At 43.4% G+C, this 23555-nt stretch overlaps 1 protein-coding gene across 6 annotated transcripts; it reads left to right on the forward strand.

Annotated features, from left to right (window-relative positions):
* The first annotated feature begins 368 nt into the window (after positions 1-368).
* On the forward strand, positions 369-23228 carry CLN8 (CLN8 transmembrane ER and ERGIC protein). 6 transcript variants are annotated; one of them, XM_023591541.3, is made up of 5 exons: positions 369-462; positions 1120-1190; positions 5756-5915; positions 8703-9372; positions 18488-23228. In XM_023591541.3, the coding sequence occupies exons 4-5, from the start codon at positions 8830-8832 to the stop codon at positions 18809-18811; spliced, it is 867 nt and encodes a 288-aa protein (XP_023447309.2). In that variant the 5' UTR covers positions 369-462; positions 1120-1190; positions 5756-5915; positions 8703-8829; the 3' UTR covers positions 18812-23228. The 6 variants fall into 6 exon arrangements, with proteins under 6 accessions (XP_023447309.2, XP_058143975.1, XP_058143973.1 ...); XM_058287988.2 differs by lacking the exon at positions 369-462 and adding an exon at positions 647-771; XM_058287992.2 differs by lacking the exon at positions 5756-5915 and having other exon boundaries at positions 1120-1262.
* The last annotated feature ends 327 nt before the right edge of the window (positions 23229-23555 follow it).

A 23555-nucleotide genomic window follows, 5' to 3' on the forward strand; every position in this document is an offset into this window, starting at 1 on the left:
TCACGAGGAAGACGTGAAAAGTTCTCATTTTCGCTAAACCGTGTTTTCACTAGTTGTCAAATTGAGACGTCTCCGGTGCACCGCGTTGGGAAAGCGCAGGACAGTGGCGGATCTTTCGGGTTTTCGGCGGGGTCGGGAGGCCAAGCCTCGCTGCCTCGGCCCCGGCCTTTCCCGTCCTCGCGCCACGCGGCAGGGAGAAGCCCCTGACCTTCCTGCGCTCTCTCGCGCAGAGGCGCCACCCCCGCGCCATGGTACGGCCCGGCCTCCCCCGGCGGCCGCCGTGGTAGCGCCCGGCGGGGCGGGGCCGAGGCCGAGGCTCCGCCCACGGACGGGGGTGCGCGCGCCGGGCCGGGCTGTCTGCCGCGGCGCGGGCTGGGGGCGCCTGCGCGGGGAGCGCGGCGGGCCCGGGGGGCGGGGGGCGGAGCCGTGCGCGCCGGGCACCGGGAGGCGCGCGGCGCGCAGGTGAGGCCGGGGCTGCGGGCGGCCAGGGGCGGGCGGGGGCGGCTGCCGGGGCGGGGGTCGCGGCTCGGCGTCCCGCGGGCGAGCGCTGCGGGCCCGCAGAGAGGCCTGCCCCCCTGCGCCCAGGCGCCGCCGGCTCTGCTGGGCCAGCGCGGGGGTGTTTCCGTGGGAGTGGGAAACTCCTGACGTGGAGGGCGGAGGGGCCGGGCGGCGCGGGTCCCGGGGTGAGTCCCGCGCTCCCCGCAGCCCTGCTTGGGGGGCTGGGGGCCCATCTTACAGGCTCAGACCGCAGAAGACTTGCTCCGCCCCGGGGTGAGCGTCCGAGCCCCGCCGTCCCGGCCCCGCGCGCCTCTCCTGAACGGCCCGCTGCCCCCGAGGGGTCCCGGGGTGCGGGGAGGTGGCAAGGCCCTGGGGCCGAGCGCGCGCGCCGAGGTCAGCTGCCCGGGGCTTGCGCCCGGGGCGGGGCGTGCTGGGGACCGCGGGTCCTCGGCGGAGCCCCCTGCACGTGCCCTCCTCGCCCCAGAACGCGGGGTGGGGCCGGGGAGAGGTGGGCCGCGAGGAGGTCTGCCCACCCCGGGTTTGAATTTGCCCTTCTGTGTGGAATCTGTAACTGGCCATTTGTGCTCATCTCACTCCCCGGGTTCTTTATTTTCCTTAAAGCTCTATCAGGAAAATTGAGAGAAGGAAAAAGCAATGATTGAGGGAGAGAACGATGACTGAAGGAAATATCAGTAAGTGACCAAATACGAGACAACCTTTTCTTCCCCACTGAGTTTTGGCATTTTGTTCCTTGCAAAAAAACAGTAAGTAGACTGGCCATGATCTTTTAGGTCATAGCTGTGAAGGAAGATCTTGCTGAGCAGATACCTTAAAAAGAGTTAAAATAGTGGATTCTGTAGGTCGCCTCAAAGATGTTCACTGTAGAATATTTTAGAATAATGAGAAACTGTAAGAAACCTAACAGGGAATTTATATAGTGAAATTGCTACAGACCTTAAGAACCACGTTGTGGAGGATGTTTCATGTAGGAAAATGTAATAATATGTTGCCAAAAGGAGAGGGAGAGAAACAGGCCACAAAGCTACTTTTTATGGGAGGAAAAAGGAAGTTTATACCTCAGAAAATCAGCAGGCATGAAAAAATGTTAATGTTTGGAGCAGGGTGAGGGTGTTACAAATGTTTTTGGGGTTTTATATTTGTTTACATTTTGTGAATTTTGTTCATTGTGCATGTATTTCTTTTGATTTTTATGAAGTGTAATTCTCTCAAAATGTTTGGAACATAATTCTCTTGCAAATGGAAATATTTAACTCATTAATGAAGGAGCCAGTCGTGTGACAAAGCCAGTTAAAAACAGAATGCCAAAGTTGGGGTTTTTTGAAGTGAGTGGCAATAAAGTAGAATTGGTGAATATCCTACCATGCAATGAACCCGTAACTTTTATGATGATCTTTTCTTTTGGGCAGAAAGGAAAATTATTGTACGTTAACAATTTTCTACGCGTTAACCTCTAACTTTATAGACTGTAAGATATCAGGTCCCCACCAAACACAAAAATGCTTATGCCTATAGTTGTTGAGCCTGAGGTGAACAGAAGGAGCTCAACAGACGCTTATCAAATTGAGTTGAAAAGAATCCCAATTGTCATTTAATCCAAGCTCCTGTTTTATAGGTGAGTTTCTGTGGTTTGCCTAAAATGCTTATTCATTTTTTTTTTTTTGCACTCAAAAAATAAAAATTCATGATCTAGTGCAATAGAGCACCTTAAACCACCAAGTCTTATTAAAGAAAAAATAAGGTGAAATTTGTAGATATATTTTTCCCAAAGAAAGTTGCGATAGATGGAAAATCAGGGGATGGGACTTTTGAAGAAGCCTGGCACTAAGACTGGCTCCACTTCTTCAAGAGCTGAAGTGAAGGGGCTGGATTAGAAGTAGTAGAAGTCTGGGCTCTTCCGTCTCCAGTTGTACACATGCAATGCATAAATGTCGTTTGGGAACCCTGATGTCCAGCTCTGAAGGACATTTGAAGCTTCAGGTGAGCTGAGGAAGTTTTGAGTCTGGGGCTTGAAGAGGTAGCAGTGGCAGTGCAGTGGCATGACCCTGTATGGTCTTCTGCGCAGAGGGCTGGGCTTGGCAGAGGGGATCAGAAAGGTGAGAGGGATGTGGTGAGGGTGAGGACAGAACGAGAGGCAAAAGGAGAACTGGAACTCCACACCACAGACCCAGCCACCACTGTCGGACCAGAAAAAAGGTTAAGCCGCACTCTGGGTGTGCAAGAAACTTGGAAGAGGAGCCTGAGCTCAGACAGAAACTCAGTTAGTAGAGTCCAAACACAGCAAATGGGAGCCGTGACCTGCATCTTTTGGGGTGTTTCTGGATTGAGCAGGGGTGTAGGTAAAACCGCGTCGTCTCTGAAGGCAGCAGTGCCCTCTTCAGCAGGCGGGGGGGCTGCCCCCAGATCCGCTGCGCCCCAGGGCCTCGACTTGGTTCTCGTGCATCCCAGGCTGGGGGATTCGAGTTGGTGCTGACCAAAGCCAGAGAGACGAATGTCACGGGGGACACCCAGCAGAGCCCCTGTGTGCACAGCTGGGTAGGAGCAGGATTGTCAGGGGGGTGGAGCGAGGAACCACTACTAGCAGAGCTGGCTGTGGGACTTGAAGGGGTCACCAGCTTTCAGGTTCTTACAGGCTGCTGTTTCCGCATTTCTAATTGGCACCTGCTCTGGGACAAACTTGCCTTGCCCCGCCTCAGCTCGCCCACTCACTGTTTCTTTGTTTCAACAGCTGACCATAACCTGACCACCAATCTTTCTTTAGCTGGGCAGATACCCTCAAAAAGGTTACATGGAAGACTTGGAGACCAGGAAGCCATTCTCTTAGGGTATTATATAGTGTAACTTTAGAGGGCATTTCTTCCTGGCTTTGAGTTCTTAGAGCCCGATTCCCTGATAGCTCCTTGGCTGCTTGCACCAGCCCCACCCTTCTCACTTGTAGCCTCATAATAAATGTGCCCTGTGTCTACCCTGCGTGTCTCAGCTAATCTTCCCACTAGCAGCTGAGCACACCGTCCAGAAATAATGCAAACCAGCTATTGGAGTCCATGTTTTAGCCAATTCCAGAGTCCCTGGGACACTGGGAGGGCGGACAGTGGCTCCTTGTCCTTTTCCATCTTCACCCTTCCCATTTTTCCTTTCTGGGGAGTGTTGTTCTCAATCCTAGACACGCTTAGGTCATCATCTCCCAATCCAGAAAAAGATGGCTTCCCTTTCATTTGCATGTGTGCCTTTTAAAGCAGATTATTCATACACCACCCAGTCCATCCCAAGTATGCAAAAATGGCTCTCAGGATAAACACAGGGTTGTACATTCATCACAAAAAATTTCAGAACATTTTCACTAACTCCAAAAAGAAAAAAAAAGGAAAGAAACCTTACCTCTAATACCCCATTATTGACAGTACTGTCGGTGTGGTACCTTTGTTACAATTGATGAAAAGATATTAAAATGTCACTGTTAACACCTTCCGCTTTTAATCCCTTGTTCCCACCCGCCAAGGAACCCTACTTCTGCTTAAACTGATTGATGGAGAAGGGGAAATAAAAAAGAGGAATTCATGGCAGTATGTTTTTGGGGTTTTTCTGCAGGATAATCAGTTTTTTTTGTTAGTTTTTGTTTTTTGTTTTAACCAGCTCACATTAAAATCCACCTAAAGCACACATACAGATCTTTGTATGTTGTGTCTTTCAGTTATCTTAGCCTGGTTTGGGAAAGGAAGACACTAAGCCATCTTACCTTACAGTCAGAATTTTACAAACAGAACACACTGGAAATCGTGCCAGTAAATGGTTCTGTGTCTGCATTAGAGTAATTGGGACACTCTAAAAATTAAACACCCAAGCCTGGAGGCCACTCTTGAGCAATTAAGTCAGAATCTTTGTTGCTGGGGACCCAGGAATGGGCATATTGTTAGGGATGGAAAAAACAAAATTTCAATGTGCACCAGAGCTGAGAGCTCTGTGGCCCTCCTGATCGGGTTTCAACCCTAACCCTGCACTGAAGGGCTTTTTGATATGAGGTGGACAAGAAAGCCTAGGTTTCCTGGGAACAAAATGAGTACCTATCTTGTTGAAAAGGTTAAATTAACTCCATGTGCCTGGCACCTAGTAGATACTTGATAGAGAGGGGCCGATATTTCTTTCATTATTTTGTATTCATGTATATTTTTTATTCCCAGAAACAGGCCCAGGGGTCCAGTGTGTTAAGAGACTGATGTTTTAGCTTCTAGATAGCAGTCTAGAACCCACTGAGCCACACCGTTCTTTACCTTCCTAGGTCTTAGTGCCCTGGGATCCTAAAACGAGATCTATATTAATCCCTTCCACTGGTGTGAAGCTGAGTCCTCATTTTAGTCCGAGCTTCAAGGCCCCCTCCCCCACTTTGAAACAAAGGTCCCAGAGCAGTGGCTTGGCCAAGAGCAAATTGATGCAATAGAGAGGCAAAATGGGAACTATAGCTCGCATCTCGTGATGGCTTGTGGAAAAGTACGAGAAGAAACTTTAGGAGGAGTCTGTATTTTAGCCTCGTTCAGTAGTGAGGCTTCCTTTCTACCCAGCCTGTTTTATTTAACCCTGGCAAAGTCTGTACCCCTCTTGAGCTTTAGACATCGCTTGGGCTTGATCTGCACCTGGAAAGTGTATAAACCCAGTCAGAAATGTGACTCGCTTACAGAACGGGGTAGCCTGGCGCAGGTGCTCTTGTCAGCCTCATGTGGTGTCTACTTGGTTCAGTTGTAGACTAACTGACATGCATTTTAGGATGTGTAAGTAAACTAGAGCCATGACCAGAGACTTGGTCCAAGAGATTTTAATTGCAGAAATAGCTGGTAACTTCCTGGTTATCATCCACTACACCCACTGCAAAGATACTCACTATATACTGAAAATATATATACCAGAGGTAAAAACTGAAGCCACCAGAACTCTAGTCAAGAAAACATGAATAACATGCATTTTTTCTTTTCACTGAATTAGATTCATATTCTTAAGAGATCTAGACTGTGGTAAAGCTGAAATGGTTAAGGGGAAAGTAAGCACTTCTACTCTTTTACCTTTGATGATATAACCGTTATTCAATCTAAACATCTAGCAGTTAAAAGTGTTTCATCAGCAGTTTGCCGGATATCAGGTCTACACAGATGCTGACATGGGCCAGTACTTTTGTATCTTTGGAGCTGTGTGGTCACGGGGGCCGTTTTGGCGGAATAATGTTTTATTCTTTTCCCCTGAATTTGCGTAGGGGAACACGCACTTGAATGCTTGGAATGAGCCCTTAGCACTTCATGGAATCAGCTGTGCCGCAGTAGAAGGGTCTGGGCACCCTCCAGAACCAGAATCCAGTCTGGGCCGCCCGCTCTGGGGCTGGGCTCTTGCCCCGTCGCCTCACGATTCAGGCGGATGTGAGTTTGCAGCTAGTGGGCTGTTTTTTTCTGTGATGCTCCCTAAGAATCGGGTGTTAAAACTGTCTGTTAGGCAGCTTGATGCCCCCTCCTCCAGTCTTACTTTTTCTTCACCGGCTGTGGATGAAGCACGGTCCTTCCCCTTCCTGAGAAGATGTGCTGTTTGAGTGAGCCTTACAGAGCAGGCGGGGGCGAGAATGGCAGTGCATGGCAAGAGACCCCGTGGGGATCCGAGGCCAGGCCTCTAATACTCCTCAGTCGGTAACTTACTCTGGGGTCCCCATTCTATGCTTTGGTTTCCTTCCAATTAAAGTGAAAGGCTGGAATAGATAACCTCAGAGAGGTTCTTTCCAGTTTTGAAAATTTGAGACTGGTTTTCGCAGTTTAGCAAGCCCCAACTCTTGGAAGTCTGGCCACTTGAGCATAATTTAAAATCTCTTCATATATTCATCATCCTTTCTGCGTACCTGATCTGTACCAGGCACTGTTCCAAGGCAGTGGGGATGAGTGATGGGCAAGGCAGGCCTGGCTCATGCCCTCAGAAGGCTTATTGTCTAATGGAGACTGAAGTGAAATAAACAGGAGACTTGAAGCGCTGTGACGGAGAAGATGGAGAGTGCCTTAGGACCTCTAGCGAAGGTGCTTAGGTGGTCGGTGGTCCTCCCCCTGTCTTGGAAGGCTGTGGAGAGTGTTCCCTGCTGGGAACACAGGCTCTTGGACACAACAGAAACTTTTAGCAAAGGCCCACTTTATTGCTTACACAGGACAAAGAGTCCAAAAGACCAGGGGCAGAAGTCCCATCGCGGCTGGGCCGGTAGATGACAGCTCTGCACACCCCACCTTGGGCCTGCGAAGAGAGACCATTCATTCTATTCTGTTTGTGCTTTTATCCACCCTGGGGGGAGGGAGCCCTGCTCCTGCGAGTTCCTTCCTTGATTAGCATCTGGGGCTGCTTGTTTCCTGTTTCCAAGTCGAGGAATGGCCGAAAATAGAAAAGGACGAGAGCTGTCCGAAGCCCGGTCAGTGTGTGTAGACGACTTCAGAGAAGGAAGTGACCACCGTGAGCGCTGGGCCACGGCTGCGTTTACAGCGTTGGGGATTGGATCATGGGGATCCTTGTACATCATGTGAGGGAGTTCTCGTTTTATTCTGGCAGCACTGGGAAGCCATTACAGGGTTTTAACCAGGGGAGTAAAATGAAGAACAGGAGCAAAAAATGTTCATGACATTCTTGTAGTGTTAACCACCTGAAATTAGTATAAAACAAATGAGATGACTGTCTCCGAATATAGACAGGAAAGTTCTTACATATGTAGAAAATAAAACTGAAGCATATTTTATGTGCTCTCCTAATTTGGTCAGTGGAACTGAGAATAAGAAATGGGTTGGCTGCGAAGAGCAGAAAAAGTACGATGAAAAGATGAACTACAAAATGTCTTTACATCCTTACAGAGAAAAGTTAATTTATTTTAATTGAAAGTATTTTTAAATAGGTGCATGCATCCATATGGCTGTCAGTTCAGGAGGTGCAAAAGGATACATAGTGAAAGTTCTCCCTCAAAAAATTGAGCAGTATTTTTCCTCCTTGGAGGCAGCCACTGTTAATGCAAAAAAATGAATTTTTAATGCTGAGTGCCGATAAGCTGTAGTCGATGGCCCTTCTCTTTTCCTTTATGTTAAGTCATAATTTATGTACTTAAAAGTTTAGGGAAAATTTTTTTTCATAGTTAAAATGAGAAGAATGACAACCTTGAATTTGAGAGCTACCAAGGACCATCAAGATCACCTTGTCCAGGAGAGAGAAATAGTTTCATCTGCCAAGCAGCCTCTCATAGGCTGGTGATAGTTGTATGGGCTGCATGGAAAGAAGGGGGATAAGCAGATAATGAGTAAGAGCCCTTGAGCAATTAGTGTGATGCTTGAGTTAGTTGTCTAAAGACTAGGAAAGTGGTATACATATGTGTGGTATCAGCCTTCTCAGATCCAGTCCAATTTTCCATTTTCAGACGGGAATACTGAGACCCAAAGAGTTTAGATTGTTGACAAGTTAATAGACTGCATTGAGGACTTACTTTGCCCCCACTCTTTACAAGGACAGCTGAATGGCAATAAATGATACTGTTCATCCTAAAAGACCCATTCGAATGCCCGTATGTGTCCCACATTGTATTCGTTCCCTTACATACATCGCCTCCTTCAGTGCTCCGGGAGTGCTTTATAAATAAGGAAACTGAGCCGCAAACAAGATCAAAGACCACGGAGCTAGTAAGTTGCCCAGCAGGGATTTCAACCCCGGTATACCTGACCCTGATGCATGTGTGGCTTGACTGTGGTTGAAACTTGGTACTGTTCATAAAGAGCTTTGCCATACTGACTGCAGAGCGCTAAGCAGCGTTCTTGTCTTGGATTCTAGAAGTAAAATGCTCTAACAGAAATATAATCCAGTGTAGTTATTTAATTTTTTAAAAATTCTTTGGAATCTGTGAATTGCGTAATTGATAACAGACTGACATGGGAGTTAGAGCCTGATCTGTGAGTGTTCGCTGGAAGAGAATAGAACCCTGTGCTTGTATTAGCAACAACTCTGCCTCCGGTTCATGGATGTATCTCTCTATCTTTCATTCTCATATACCTCCATGAGTGTTATTTTGCTATATGTACATATCTTTTGATACATATAATAATAATAAAATAAAGAATTTTTATTATATTTTTGTGGTACCAAGTATTGGTATGTTCTAGCTTCTGTGTAATCAGCAAAAAGTGACTCAACTTTTCTTTCTTCAGGTTGAAGACAAGTCTATGCAGATCATAGAAACAACTGCACTGATACTGTTTTCTTGGAGAAGACACAGTTTAGGGCCCACATGCCCTGAGTGTACCGTGAGACTCCTTCAATATAAAATTTAGGACAATGAATCTTGAAAGTGACGGAGCAACGTCGGAGGGCATTTTTGACTTGGACTACACTTCGTGGAGAACTCGCCTGGCCTTAGGGGTAGCCGGCTTCTTCTTTTACGCGGGCGTCTTCGCCGTCTGCCACCAGCTTTCTTCCTCCCTGAGCGCCACATACCGTTCTCTGGTGGCCAAAGAGAAGGTCTTCTGGAACCTGGCCGCCACACGGGCTGCCTTTGGCGTTCAGAGCACAGCAGCAGGCCTGTGGGCCTTGCTCGTGGACCCTGTTCTCCACGCCGATAAAGCGCGTAACCAGCAGAACTGGTGTTGGTTCAACATCGCCACGGCAACTGGGTTCTTTTTCTTTGAAAACGTGGCAGTTCACCTGTCTAACTTGTTCTTCCAGACGTTTGACTTGTTTCTAGTTGTCCACCATCTCTTTGCCTTTCTTGGATTTCTCGGTTCAGTGATCAATCTCAAGGCTGGCCACTATCTAGCAATGACCACTTTGCTTCTGGAGATGAGCACCCCCTTTACCTGCATTTCCTGGATGCTCTTGAAGGTAAGTGTGTCTTGCGAAGTGTGTGGTTCATTCACTGTTCTTACTGTTACCAGAAGTCGAAGAGCCAAGAAGAGCCCTTTATGCAGTGACAACATTGCATTTTACCTGTGCCCTGTGATCCTGGGAAACGGTAAAGGTTAAGAAATCCCCCCACCCTTGCCTTCCGGAAAACTGCTTAGTGCGAAGAACTGGCCTTGTGTGGCTTAGATCAGACCCCTGCTGACCAGTGACGAGGTTGGACACAGACGCTCCTCACTCCCGTTCTTAGTCTCATAAATGATTAGCTGATCTCCTTGTCGCCACTCATCTGTTGGAACAGAATTCCAGATAAACTGTGGTTCAGGTTTTCTCCTTCCCGCAAATGCCCCAATTTTGACCCAGGCTCAGCCCCAGGGTACGCGGCCCGAGGAGATTCTCTGATCTACTGTCTGATCATCTCTCTGATCTGATGCACCCTTCCTCCCACTTCCCTTCGCGTGCTTCTTTCTAGTCTCACTTATTCCTCCCTACGAAACAAAATCCTTTTGGCCTGACTCTTGAGACGCTTGCTGATTATGTAGTCAGCACATTCTCACAGTTGCTTCCCCATCACCAAGCCCCTTCCCCTCCTTGCAACAATCCTTTCCAGTAAAGTCTCTCCTTACCAAGTCCAGGTGTGTTACTTGGCAGCATTTAATATTTGTATGAATGTTTAGAAATTCATTGGGAACCATGCTATCAACTCATCAACAGACTAAATTGTAGCCTACCGATTTAGTAATAAATCCATTTTGGTTGATTTCCATTTTCTTATTTGTAAACAGATCTTTTAGTTTTCTAACTCCATAAGGAAAAAATACACAGAGGATCTTATGACTTAGTAAATAGTGTTTTTAAGTCCTAGGAAAGATAAATTTTCCTTCTTTCACATACTGTTTAATAACCTTAGAAATTACACATTTACACATCTTTTTTGCTTTTTATCTCTTTAATTTTTGAATACAGCTGCTTAACTAGTGGTTTTAAGTATTGGTGACCTAGCCTTTTCAGGTTTTTGCCATTGATTTCCTTTTTTCTTGATATTTCTTGAAATATTGCTTTTTTGTTTTTATTAATGGAGCCACCACGAATTGGTCATATTATTGAGGTCTTGTGTGTGAAACACCACTATCAGTGGAAAGAATAGAAATCTTAGGCATCCTCCCTGCCTTCGAGGTCTGGCTGGAAGGGTGGTCTAAGCACATCAAAAGTGAATTAGCAGTATGACGGTACAGCTTGTTCATACATAACAAACATTTATTAAACTCCAGTTATGTCCAGTCTAGCGGCAGGATAGAATGGGGGAGAGAACTGAAATAGAGGTAAGTGCAGACTACAGCCGTGTCACCTGTGGGAATCTGTGGCCTGGCGAAGAGCAAGGTGAGGCTTTATCTGAGTCCTAGCATATAAATGACAGTTAGCTGGAAAAATCATTACCAGTGCAAAGCATTATAAGGTGGCCATGAAAAAAAATGGAACAGACAATAGGTTAGAGTTCAGAGCCTGGAGAGGGAAGGATTGGAAACCAGTAGTGGATTGAGAGTCACTTAATTGTCCATCTGACCTCTGAGTTCACTTGCTAGAAAAATGGGTGGCAGATAAAGTTGCTGTGCTGGTTTATGTGTGGGGGTCATTTTAGATAACATGCTGCAGCTTGGTCCATCTGTAAATAGCCTGTGCACCTCTCTTGTTAATCCCCTTATCACAGTTTTTCAGCTTTCTCTTTTTTTTTTTTTCCTACTTTATTTTTTTTACATTATGTATTTTTAAATTAAAGTTAATAGATCACAAGGAATTTTACATTAAAAAACAAAAAACATAAGAGGTTCCCATATAACCTACTCCCCACCCCACACCATTCAGTTTTCTCTTGATGTGTTTTCTCTACAAAATTTGAAGCTTCTTTAGGACAGGACCAAAGCATATTTATAGTCAAGTGTCATGTGCACGAGTACATTTTAGAGAAAGATGCTTTGGTCCAGGATTATTATATGATCCATTCCTTTTACCTGGGGACACGTTATGTTTTGAGTTTTTTTAATTTAAAAAAAAAATTCATTGAAATATATCACTCATACATAAACATACATAAACAATAAGTATAATAGTTGTGGACCTACAAAACAAACTTATATAAGATCAAACAAAACATATATAACATCTCACCGTACCACTAATAACTTGCATTGTTTTTAAACCTTTTTAACTAATAATTAAGGAGCATGGACACAGGATGTTTTAAAATTAAAATTTCCATGGCAAAAAAATGTTATCTTTGAAATGAAAGTAGAACAGTTTCACACCTAAGTAAAAACCCAACAGAAATGTGTCTGTATGTTTATTTAAACACATGTAGAGGAGTCTTCATAGCAGTGCTTTCATGTGGCCCCAAACTGGAAACTGCCAAATGCCCATCACCAGCAGAATGGGGACAGACACTGGGGTAATTCTCAAAATGGAGTGCTGTGCAGCAGTGAACATAAACAGTTTACAAGCAGGAACAACAGTTTGCACGAGATACCAGCACTGACATAACGTTGAATGAAATTAGCCAGACGCAAGCATGCAGACTATATGATGCCATTTTATAGAAAGTGAAAAAACAGGCAGATCAGATCTGCTCTCGTAAAGTCAAGGTAGCAGCTCCCCTTGGGTTCAGGGTGGGGATGGTGGCTAGGAAGGAGCACCTCTCTGTGTCTGCTCTACTTCAGTAAAGTGTATAAAAACAAAAAACACCACCCCTGCTTTCATGGAACTTAAAACGTGATGAGGTAGATAGATGGTACTCAAATAATTGCCAATGTGATGAGTGATTTGAAGGAGTTACATGCCATTACTATGTGAGTAACTGTTGGGAGTTGAAAGTCATTCTTTAAATTATTCATCATTTCCGTTGAGTCCGTTTAAAGGTGTAATTTGTTATTTAAAGATGGACTCATGAACTGAGCAGCATGATTAGCATTTTTGGATAAAAATAAGATGTGTGTATTGCATGGGCCAATAGCAGAGGCCATTTCAGTCTGCCTGTGGTCCAGTACCAGCCCTCCCACTTCCAAGTTGTGTGATCTCGGCAAGTGGCTGAACCTGACCGGTCTGTTTCAGTGTCTGAAGTTGGGATTGTTGGGAGGAGTACCTGAGTGAAGTGGCCATGTGAGTGACTAAGCACCTACTAAGGTCTTAGCACAGGGCCTGCACCAAAAACAGAACAAAACCCTGCCATTTTTACGGCCTTTATTCAAAAATGCTCTGAGTAGTGAGAGTCTATCTATCTATGTATGTATCTATCTATCTGTCTATCTGAATAGACTTTAAATTTTGGAACAGTTGTAGGTTTATAGAACATTTGCACGGTAAGTACAGAGTTCCCATATACCCACACCGACACCCTGTTGTTGACACCTTGTACTCGTGTGGTACATTCGCTGTAGTTGATGAACCAATATCAGTGCATTACTGTTAACGAGTCCATAGTTGGCATTAGGGCTTGCTTTTTGCCTGAGACATTTCTGTGTGTTTTGACAATGTTTAATGTCATGTATCCCCCACTACAGTGTCATACAGAATAATGTCACTGCTTCAGAAATGCCCTGTACTCCACCAATTCATCCCTCCCTTTTCCCCCAACCCCTGACAGATGCTGATCTTTTAACTGTCTGTAATTTTGCCTTTTTCAGAATGTATATAATTGGAATCATACAGTATGTAGCCTTTTGCCTAGCCATTTGGTTTCTTCATGTCTTTTCATGGCTTGCTAGCTCATTTCTTTCTTGCTTTTTTTTTTTTTTTAACTTTTTATTGTACTAACATACACAGCTAAAAATTTCCCATTTTAACCGCTTTCAAATGTGCTACCATCACCAACATCCATTACTCCATCTTTTTTCATCATCTCAAAGCAAAACTCTTATACCCATTAAAACAAGAGCTCCCCTTTCCCTCTCACCCCCCTGGTCCCAGGTAACCTGCAATCTACTATCTGTCTCTATGAAATTTGCTTCTTCTAGGCCTTGCTAATAAGGGAGATTGTACACTCTTTGTCCTTTTGTGTCTGGCTTGTTTCACTCAACATGATGCCTTCAAGGTTCGCCCATTTTATCCCATGCATCAAAACTTCATTCCTTTTTTTCGATGAATAGTATCCCTTGTGTATATATATATAACTTTTTATCACTGAATAATGTTCTAGTGTGTGGATATTTCACTGCTTGTTTATCCCTTTTATCCCTTTGCCTGTTGAAGAATATCTTGTTGCATATTAATTTTAAATAAAGCTTTTTGAGGAGAAAAACTGAGACATTAAACTTTTTCTGTGAAATTTGGAGGTAACAATATAATACTTAGTTTCACTAATTTTATGGGCTGCTCAGGGAAGTAAAGCCAGGTTTTGGATGATGAATTCACTATACAACTCTTCAAGGAAAAGCCTTAAACTTAAAATTGAATTCCAAATGTTCTCTAAAGAGGCATACATCAATTGAGGGCTTGAAATTTACTATTAACCGTTCCTATTTTTAAGTATTTTAATGTTTTTCTTCATAAGAAAAGGACGTTTTTAATAAAAACTGCTTTTTACCATATACTTATTTAGGAAAAAATGTGAATAACATGGAAGGACAGAAAGGTGAAGAAAGTAAATTTCGCTGATTCTACTTTCCACTCCATTTCCACTCCAAGATAATCACCATTAATCTTTTTTTTTTTTTTTTGGCATAGCTTTTCAGTCTTTTTTTTTTTTTTCTTTCAGGATATATAAAAGTATATAAATACATTCCCAACCCCCTGTCCTCTCTCTTTATCATTCTACAAGCATCATTGGCATCTTTCAGTAGCAATAAAGATTATGTGGCCACATCATCATTTTTAATGGTGTTACAGAATAACTTTACAAGATGTCCCTTGATATAGTCAGCCTGCATTATCGAAGCATTTAGTTGTTTCCTGTGTTTTACCCCTGCTGTTACAAGTGCTCCAGGGAGCATAATATGTTGTACATACTTTTTACACTTTTCTGATTATATGCTTAGAGTAAATTGCTAAAAGCGGAAGTGCTGCATTAAAGGGTATGTCTATTTTATGTTTGGATATAAATTTCCAGAATATCCCCCCAGAAAGGTTGTACTTAATCATGCAGCCACCAAAAGTATGATAAGTTCCTATGTTTTCACAACTTGTTTACCTTATCTTTTTAATTGTTGTCAATCTAAGTCAACACTTTTTTTACGTTTTTTGTTGATTGCTAGTAATATTGCAGTTCATGTTTGACATTTATATTTGTTCTTTAAATTATTTTGCTTGTCCTCGACTTTCCTGTTCTCTTTTCCTGATGGGTGTTGGTGTTTATATATATATATATGAACTTTAAGAAAAATCTTGGTCAAATATTTTACCGTACATCCTTTTAACTTGGTTTATTTTTTTTAATTGTTCAAAAATTTTGTTTTGTCAGATCTTTTTACTTCTATGACTAATGATTACAATGTTCACAATGCCCATTCCCAAACAATGATTAAAAAGCTATTTACCTATATTTCCTTTCAGTACTTTTTCATGGCTTTTTTTTTTTAAAGAGACATCAACTTTAATCCACTCAAAAATTACTTTTTATTTAAGATGGGAAGTAGGGACCCATCTTGTTCTCTCCTCCCCAAAGGGCCTAGCCAACTAATATTAAATTATCCATGCTTTTCCTGGTGATTTGAAATACTACCCAATATTAATTTTCCATGTATTTTCATTTATTTATGCATTTTGTGTTGTTTCATTTGTTTATTTTTGCATTGTATAATACCACATTTTTTACTTTTGATGCTTTCTAGTATTTCAGCAATTAATCCTCTTGTTCCTTTTCAAAAGTTCCTGTTCTGTTCTCCCACTTATATCCTATCAGATAAACTTCTAAATGATTTTCAGTTAGTAGAATAGTAGTGTGTTCTATTTATTGGACTAAATCTTTAGATGAATTCCAGGGAGGAAGATCTTTGTAATGCTTTCACATCCAAGAACATGACATGCCTCTCTCTTCATTCAAAACTTCTTTTCTGTCCTTCTAAGTTAATAGTTTCAGCCACAAAGGGACTGAAAATGTATTAAAAATTATAAAGAAACTGCATAGTCATTCACTTAGTTGCTTGCTTCAGACCTCGGCTACGTCGTTCGCTGCGTTGTTCGCTGCGTGCCCCGGCCCCCGGCCCAGCTTTGGTGTGCTTGTGGCCCGGTGTAGAGCAGTTTGCACAAAGGAGCTGAGCATCGTTCAAGCTGTGGGAGCAGGGGGCAGCTTCTGCCGAGTCTGGATTTCACCCAGTGCTGCTTTGAGTGTCTAAAGTGTGGTGACGAGATCAAGAGTATGCAGGTGCCATGGCTAAATATTACCCATCACTACCTTTGCACCTTGTTATCGTGGCCAAATGATAGAGTAAGCATATTTATTAATTGGGACACTTTTGAGGCTGACAGAGTTTGCCAGGGACATCTCCAGGCAAAGCAGGTCATATAGACACCCTGCCAACTGAGAGTTCATCACTTTTGTGACTTCCGCTTTAGAAATGCAAAGACGCTCAGAGAACTTGTAGCTTACCCCTATGATTTTACAAGTAAGGAAAGACATTAAAGCTTTATTTAGCCCATCCTATTTGATTAATGTAGTATCCTACGTTACTTAATCTTCCAGACCAGTGAACACAGATTCTTTGGGTCTGTTCCATTTCCTAAGCCCTTCAATTCAGAGGTGCCATGCTTGTGTTCTTCTGCTTTTGGATTCTTGTTTCCTTAGCCCTTGCTCCTGCATGCTGATCATCCTTTTGCATGCTGGAGCCAGGGAGAAGGATGTGGTTAGTCTACCTTGAATTGATACCTACCGCAGGCTTACATTTTGTACAGTTTTTAATTTATACCTGGGTTGGAGGCAAATTCAGTGCTCGGTGCATCTGTGTGTGAAAAGCCTCCCAAGGTGGTCTTGACGTGGAGTGCACCAAGGGGGGAAGAGCAGTTCCTAGCCTCCTCAGCGAGCGCCAGGCAGCAGTGATGCTGCGAGCAGGGACGCTGGAGAGAGCCGGGAAGATGTGCTCAGCACGGGCCTCAGGGGAGCCATCCTGCAGCCTCGTCCTGTTCTTTCTAGATGAGCTTGCCTCACCTTTTTTTTTTTTTCATTCTAAACTTAGTAATAGCTAATTTACCTGGAGTTTTTGTGTTTTTTTCTGAAGATTTTATTTATTTATTTCTCGCTGCCCCCCCCCAGTTGTCTGCTCTCTGTGTCCATTCGCTGTGTGTTCTTCTGTGACCGCTTCTATCCTTATCAGTGGCACCAGTTGAGTCATCTTGTTGTGTCAGCTCTCCGTGTGTGTGGCGCCATTCCTAGGCAGGCTGCACTTTGTTTTGCGCTGGGTGGCTCTCCTTATGGAGTGCACTCCTTGTGTGTGGGGCTCTCCTACGCGGGGGACACCCCTGCGTGGCAGGGCACTCCTTGCGCGCACCAGCACTGCGCATGGGCCAGCTCCACACGGGTCAAGGAGGCCCAGGTTTGAACCGTGGACCTCCCGTGTGGTAGGCAGACGCCCTGTCCATTGGTCCAAGTCCACTTCCCTACCGGGAGTTTTTAATATTTAAAACTGTCTACCAGAAGAAATTCAAGTTAGAATATTTCTTTGGTTATGTACAGATAACTTTATGTTCAGATAAAATTAATGGTCACTAGTACTAGAAAAGAGTGTGGATATGGTCTGATCTAAAGGTGATAGACAATTTACAATTTTTATGAAGGTTTTTTTGAGGCAAATTTACAGTGTTTCAAAATAAGTTACTTGGTTTTTAAATTCCATTTTCTATACGTTTTTAAAGTAACCTCTTAAATGATTGATTCCATTTTTTTTTCTTTGTCAGAGCTGTGTGTACACATTTTTATGGATCATGAGATTCTAATTTTTTTTTAATTTAATAACTCAGAAGTTTTTTTTTTTTGTCATGTCCTCCTTTCAAGGTTTTGTAGATTTAGACTGGTAAACTTAATTCTCCTTTTTCAGGATGCAGTGCAGTGGTTTGCTGCCCTGCCGTGCACTAGCTCCACCACACCTTGCTTGATCAGACAGCAGCCACAGCTTCCTTGTGCTCCTTCCATCCCTAACTACTGAGTTTCTCTCTGCAAATGCCAGAAGTTTCCCGATCCTGGAAAGAAAAGTGCTGTGGCATAGAACTGCCGAGGAACATCTTTGCAGAGGGGGTTTGGCCCGTTTAAAAGTGGAGCGTAGAGAGGGATTGGTATGCAGGAAGCCCCTTGGTTTGAGGTGTCCTGAGCTCTCCCAGCACTGACGAGCTTGACATTCGGTCTCCGCCTTCGTGTCCATGGTCGGTTGAGTCTTATGCAGCTGCAGCAGGGTGATGCTTTTCACCTTCAAGTTTCGTTATTAGTTATAGTTATGGCTGTTAGAATTAGTGTTCATGCAAATCTAGAGTGATTTTTAAGGCAAGTTCACTTTGGCTTGTATCCAAGTGCTCCTAGGGTGAAAGTATTAAAAAAAAAAACAGGCAAGAAATGTATCTCATCCTCAGTTTATCTCTTCTTTCAATGTATCTCCTTATCTCCTGGGGTCTAGGTACAAAAGCTTGATATATGTCCCCTAATTTTACTAAAAAAGCCTCTTCTTTACTCAGTATGTGCACATTCAAGGAAAAGAAATACACAGAACTAGGGAGCGAAAGTGAAGGACCAATGAACAACAAGCAAGTACCAAGCTGTTGCCTGCTGGCGAGCAGGTATAATTCAAATGGTTGAGCGTCTCCCTCCCATGTACAAGGTTCCAGGTTCCATCCCTGGTACCTCCTAAAAAAATCAAAACAAATTAAAAAACCAACTCTAATGGGAGAGCAGATATGCTCAGTGGTTGAGCACCTGCTTCCCATGTATGAGGCCCTGGGTTCGATCTCCAATACCTCCTGAAAAAAAAAATTAAACCCCAAAGAAAGGAAAGCCTGGTAAAAAACATTCTTTTGCCATTATGTGGAATTGTTTTGTTCAGTGAAGTAAAGTAGGAAAAATCTTTTTAAAATGTTAATGCCTTTTGACGCCTTTTCATTGGAATTCGCATTTGTTTTGTCTCCTCTGCAGGCTGGCTGGTCAGATTCTCTCTTTTGGAAGGTCAATCAGTGGCTCATGATTCACATGTTTCATTGCCGCATGATCCTAACCTACCACATGTGGTGGGTATGCTTTTGGCACTGGGATGGTTTGATCGACAGTCTGCATCTGCCTCATTTGGCACTCTTCCTTGTTGGACTGGCCCTCCTTACACTAATAATTAATCCATATTGGACCCATAAGAAGACTCAGCAACTTCTCAATCCAGTGGATTGGAACTTTGCACAACCAGAAACCAAAAACAGTCAACCTGAACGGACCAATGGGCAGGTGCTCCAGAAGAAGCAGCAGTAGCTGTTTTCACAAGCCAGATCACTCCTAATAAACTAATAAGCACGTGATTATATGAAGTTCCTCGAACAGTGACTAATATGTATGTGTGTGTGTGTGTATAAAGAAATAAGGTCGTGAATGTTTTTGTTTATTTAGTCTTGTTTCTAAGTGAAATACTAACTTTGTATTTTATTGATATTAATTTCCAATTAGCCACAGAGGGAACCTGGGTTTGCCTGTAGGAGCAGATTTTTGGCATCATCGTTTCATTGGCTTTATTCCTGTAAGCTTCAGCCTGTTGGACCACTTACAGCTTTAAGAAAAGGAGTCCTTGGGATCAAGGAATTGCACGCAGTTGAGAAGGGACGCGCGTGGCTTTGTCTGAAAACTTGGAGTGACTTCAAATTAGAAATGGTACCTGTGGTTGAGTCAGCGTTGATTCTTTCTATTCACACATTCACATTTTGGGTTTCTTATTCAAAAGCTGTTTTCTTTTTAGTTGCAAAGAACTGATCTACGGTAGAAAGCAGGAAGATTTGTTATCCTGGTTAAAACTGTCCAGTGCTGAGAAGTTTTAAAACTACGTAATGCAACAGTGTCATCTAGTGGCAAAGAGGTGTAAGGACCTTGTCAGGGATTAACGGACCCTCCCTCACAGGGGGAAAGAAACCTGTCTTGAAATTAACCCACCCGGCTGTGAATGTGGTGGTGATGTAGGTTAAATCTCTTAAGAAAAAAAACTTTGTAATCAAGGAACTTATTTAAAAAGAATTTTTTATTAATATTCATGTTGTATTACTCATTTGACTAAATAAGGCAAGATTTTAGTAATCAAATATGTCAAGATTTTAGAGCCTTTTAAAATTGACTATGTTGCCTATAGGTGGCCAAACTGGGCCCTGATTCCTCAATGATTCTCTGTAGATTTCAAAATATTAATCATTTTTGCCCTGCATGATACAGACCTGGATACCTTTAGAAATTTTCAGTTGCAGCCTGAGATTCCTGGAAGGTTCCTTGCAAAATTCCCCAGAGTAAGATTCCAGGGTGCTGGGGTATAGGTCATTCTTTTCTCACCGGCCTGATAAGGTGTCCTGTCACCCAAGGTCCATCCTTTTTACTATGCTATGGATAGGTAGATTTTCTGTCCCTATTTAATAATTTTATTGACAGATGTACAAAATTTTATTTTGGCCCTGAGTGTGCAATGAAAATAAAATTTTTAATCAAAAGCACTTTGTGCTTCTTGGTCCTGAAAATTGTGACTTGTGCTTTTTGGGTAACATGTTACTATCCCAGTAGTGTATTTTTATTGGTTGTGCCTGAAACTCCATAGATTATTGACTCTATTTTGGTCAAGTTTTATAGTTATCTATCTCATTTTAAGAAGTGGTTTAAATCTGAAAAATACGCAGCACATCATGCCCCTATTAAGGTTATTCGACCAGGACCCTGTGCTGCCGTGTCCTTTCCTGTGGACGCAGTGATAGCTGGTGTTCTCCAGCTGCACAGAAGAAGACCGTAACTGGTGATTCCAGGACCCAGAGGGCTGTCGGTTCCTGCCTCTCAAAATAAATACACGTTGCTGTTTATGTCATGAATGTTTTGTACCTTGAAGACTGAAGTGTGATGATAAATCTTGTGTTCGTGTTTAGAGCCTAACGTATTACCTTGAATTTTGGCTGACCTTTACTAGGACCTTGACTTCCCAGGGGTCCACCCTTTACACCCTAATAGTTTTAATAAGTATACTGTTTAAATGCAAAGAGATAGGTAAGTGCCATATAATAACATAAGCTAACCGGCTTTATTAGGTCTCATCCATGCATGGATACTCCATTTCCACCAGGGCCCCTTCTCAATAGTGAATGGTACAAGGATCCTGGGGAAGGAAAACCTTTTCGAAACATTAAGAGCAAGTATGGGGAAGCAGACTTGGCCCTGTGGATAGGGTGTCCGCCTACCACATGGGAGCTCTGCGGTTCAAACCCCAGGCCTCCTTGACCCGTGTGGAGCTGGCCCACGCACAGTGCTGATGTGCGCAAGGAGTGCCCTGCCACGCAGGGGTGTCCCCTGCGTAGGGGAGCCCCATGCACAGTTAATTAAGTAAATAAATAAATCTTAAAAAAAAAAAGGAGCAAGTATCCCTCAGGCCATTAGTGCCAAGATACTGGTGACACCTTCTGGTCTGTACAGCACTTTAATTGGTCTGTTCATTTAACTCTCCCGTCGACTGTGAGTGAATATAATCTATGAGAAAAGGGAGGCACTCGGCATAGTTGAAGTGACTGCAGAGCCACACCTCCACGTGCCGCGGGCAGGCTCGAGCCTAGGCTGGTCTCGCTCAGTGGGCACATACTGATTGCATTCAGTGGCAGATGTTTTTGTTTGATGTGTACATTAAGAGTAAGAGTAAATGTGAAAATGGGAGCTTTCACATAATTAGAATTTCTGGAATCTCGTAAAAAATCAGAAGATTTGGCAATGTTGCCCTTAAATAGCAACATGATTACAGTTATCAGAAGTAGACAACAGCTTTTGTCCTTAGCTAGGACACGGTTGTCCAGGGTTGTCCAGTTCGCGGGCATAGCTGCCACTCCCTGTTGTGACCTTGGCATGGAAGCTAATTTATTATCACTTTTGCACTGCCATTTTTCTTTCGGAAGAGATAATTTTTTCTCTATTCCAGATTTTTTTCAAAGTGGGAAAATAAAATAGACCAAAGAGATTGAGTGATTCAAGAAAAATGAGAGTGCATTTTCTTTGTGGAAGGGCAAACTGCTTCTACCCTCTTTACTCTGTTACCTGCCTGGCTTTTTTTTTTTTTTCCACAGGCCTGTTTTAATTTCATGTCTCAGAGCATGCATTATTTACCCAAGAGGTGCTAGACAGGTTGTAAAAAGAGAGGAAACATTTAGGAAAAGAAACCCGCTCAGTTCCATTAGAATTTAATCTTACCTTGTAAACTCTTGCTAGGATAAATTTATATCATACTACTTTTGTGCTTATAACACAACATTACCTTCTGAATTTCCAATGCCATATATAAAATTTTTTTTACAATTGAGTATGCATTCCGTTGACACAAGGTAACCAAATATTTCTGTCAACATTAGCATAATGTATATTTCCTGCTAACATTAAATTTCAAACCACACAATCATTGTGACTGACATTAAAAGGCAAGCTGTAAGATACTCAGAGCTTGTAAAGGACAGCTTGCACATGGTTTATGGTGGGCCATCATTGACAAGGGCTGGGGTGCACATGCCTTCCTGGCTCTTGAAGGCAGCTGAGCTTGGGTTCCACTTGCCCTCTTTTTTATTGACCATCAAGCCTATTTGTCTTCTCAGTATCCCAGTTTTTTTTCCCCTCAAAGTATTATTGTCTTGCTACAACATAAATAAAGATAGCTGCTGTTTAGTGTTTATTTTTTGCACTGTGCTAAATAACTTAAATGTGATTTCTCTTCTCTTCACACTAGCAGCTTTATGAAGTAGGCACCATTGGTTTCCATTCTCCAGTTGAGGAACTGGAATTGGAAGCTCAGGGAGATTGCCAATTGCCCAAGGTGGCACAACACAGTAACAAGTGGCACACCTGGACCCTGGGGAGCTTTGACATGTTTAGCATAGACTATATTAAAATCTATAACGGAGCTTTCCCAAGTGAAGTTAGTTATATCCATGCATAACCAGAATATAAACTTCTTAAGGGCAGGGATTTTTGTCTTTTGCTTACCAATATTCCAAGCATCTATAGTACCTAGCATTCGATTAGCAATAACTTGAATGAATGATCTTAATGCCAGTGTATAGCAAGCTGAAAACAGATGGTAGCTCAAAAGGGGTGTGGCAGTTTGATATTATTTATGAATTCCAAAAAGAAATATAGATTGTGGTTGTAAACTGGTCTGTTCCCCTGGGCGTGCCAACCCTTTGATTGTATTAGATTCAGCTGAGACGTCTGATTAAATTGTGTTAAGATTAGGACTCTGGTCCAACCATGTCATTAGAGTGGGACTCAGCGTTGAGTCCCTGCCCGCTTAGGCTGATAAAACAGACTCTCACGTGGAAGCAGATACACAGAAAAGGACTCGGCAGACGAGAGAACTTGGTTTTGATGCTTGAGTCCCCGGGCAGAGGTAAGACATTTGCCTGATAATTTACAGCGGACCTTGTGAAGAGAACAGAGCAGCTGAGAAGGCTGAGAGAAGAGCCCGTGCCAGCCGACAGCTGAGATGGGAAGAAGCTGGACCCACGGAGCCTTAAGAGGAAAAGGAAGGTTGGACCTTTGCAGACATCGCCCGCCATCTTGTGGTAACCCGTGGCAACAGACATTGGGTGGGGAAGTACCTCTGAGGGTACCTTGAGTTGGACTCTTTAGGGCCTTGTAACTGTAGCTTCTACCCCAAATAAATACCCTTTGAAAAAGCCAATAGCCTTCTGGTACTTTGCATCGGCACCACTTTGGCTGACTAACACAAGGGGTGATAGAAGAAGGTTGACTGAAGGTGTATTTACAAAGATTTTGGTTAAGCAGGGATGCCACGACCACCCCTTAGCTCAAGGGTAACCTGTACCTGGCAATACCAGTGGCCATAGGAGAGGCCTCTTGACTAAAGTTTATAGAGAAATGTAGGCACTGACCACCCGGGACAGTGGTCAGTCCCAACAGGACGTGAGATGTGGGGAAAAATACCCTCCAGTTTCATGCCAGTGCCTATGGAAGGTGGCAGGCGAGGAAGCCAGGTGAGTAGTCTGTA

The sequence above is a fragment of the Dasypus novemcinctus genome, chromosome 25 (genome assembly GCF_030445035.2).
Source record: "Dasypus novemcinctus isolate mDasNov1 chromosome 25, mDasNov1.1.hap2, whole genome shotgun sequence".
In the NCBI taxonomy this organism is placed as follows: domain Eukaryota; kingdom Metazoa; phylum Chordata; class Mammalia; order Cingulata; family Dasypodidae; genus Dasypus; species Dasypus novemcinctus.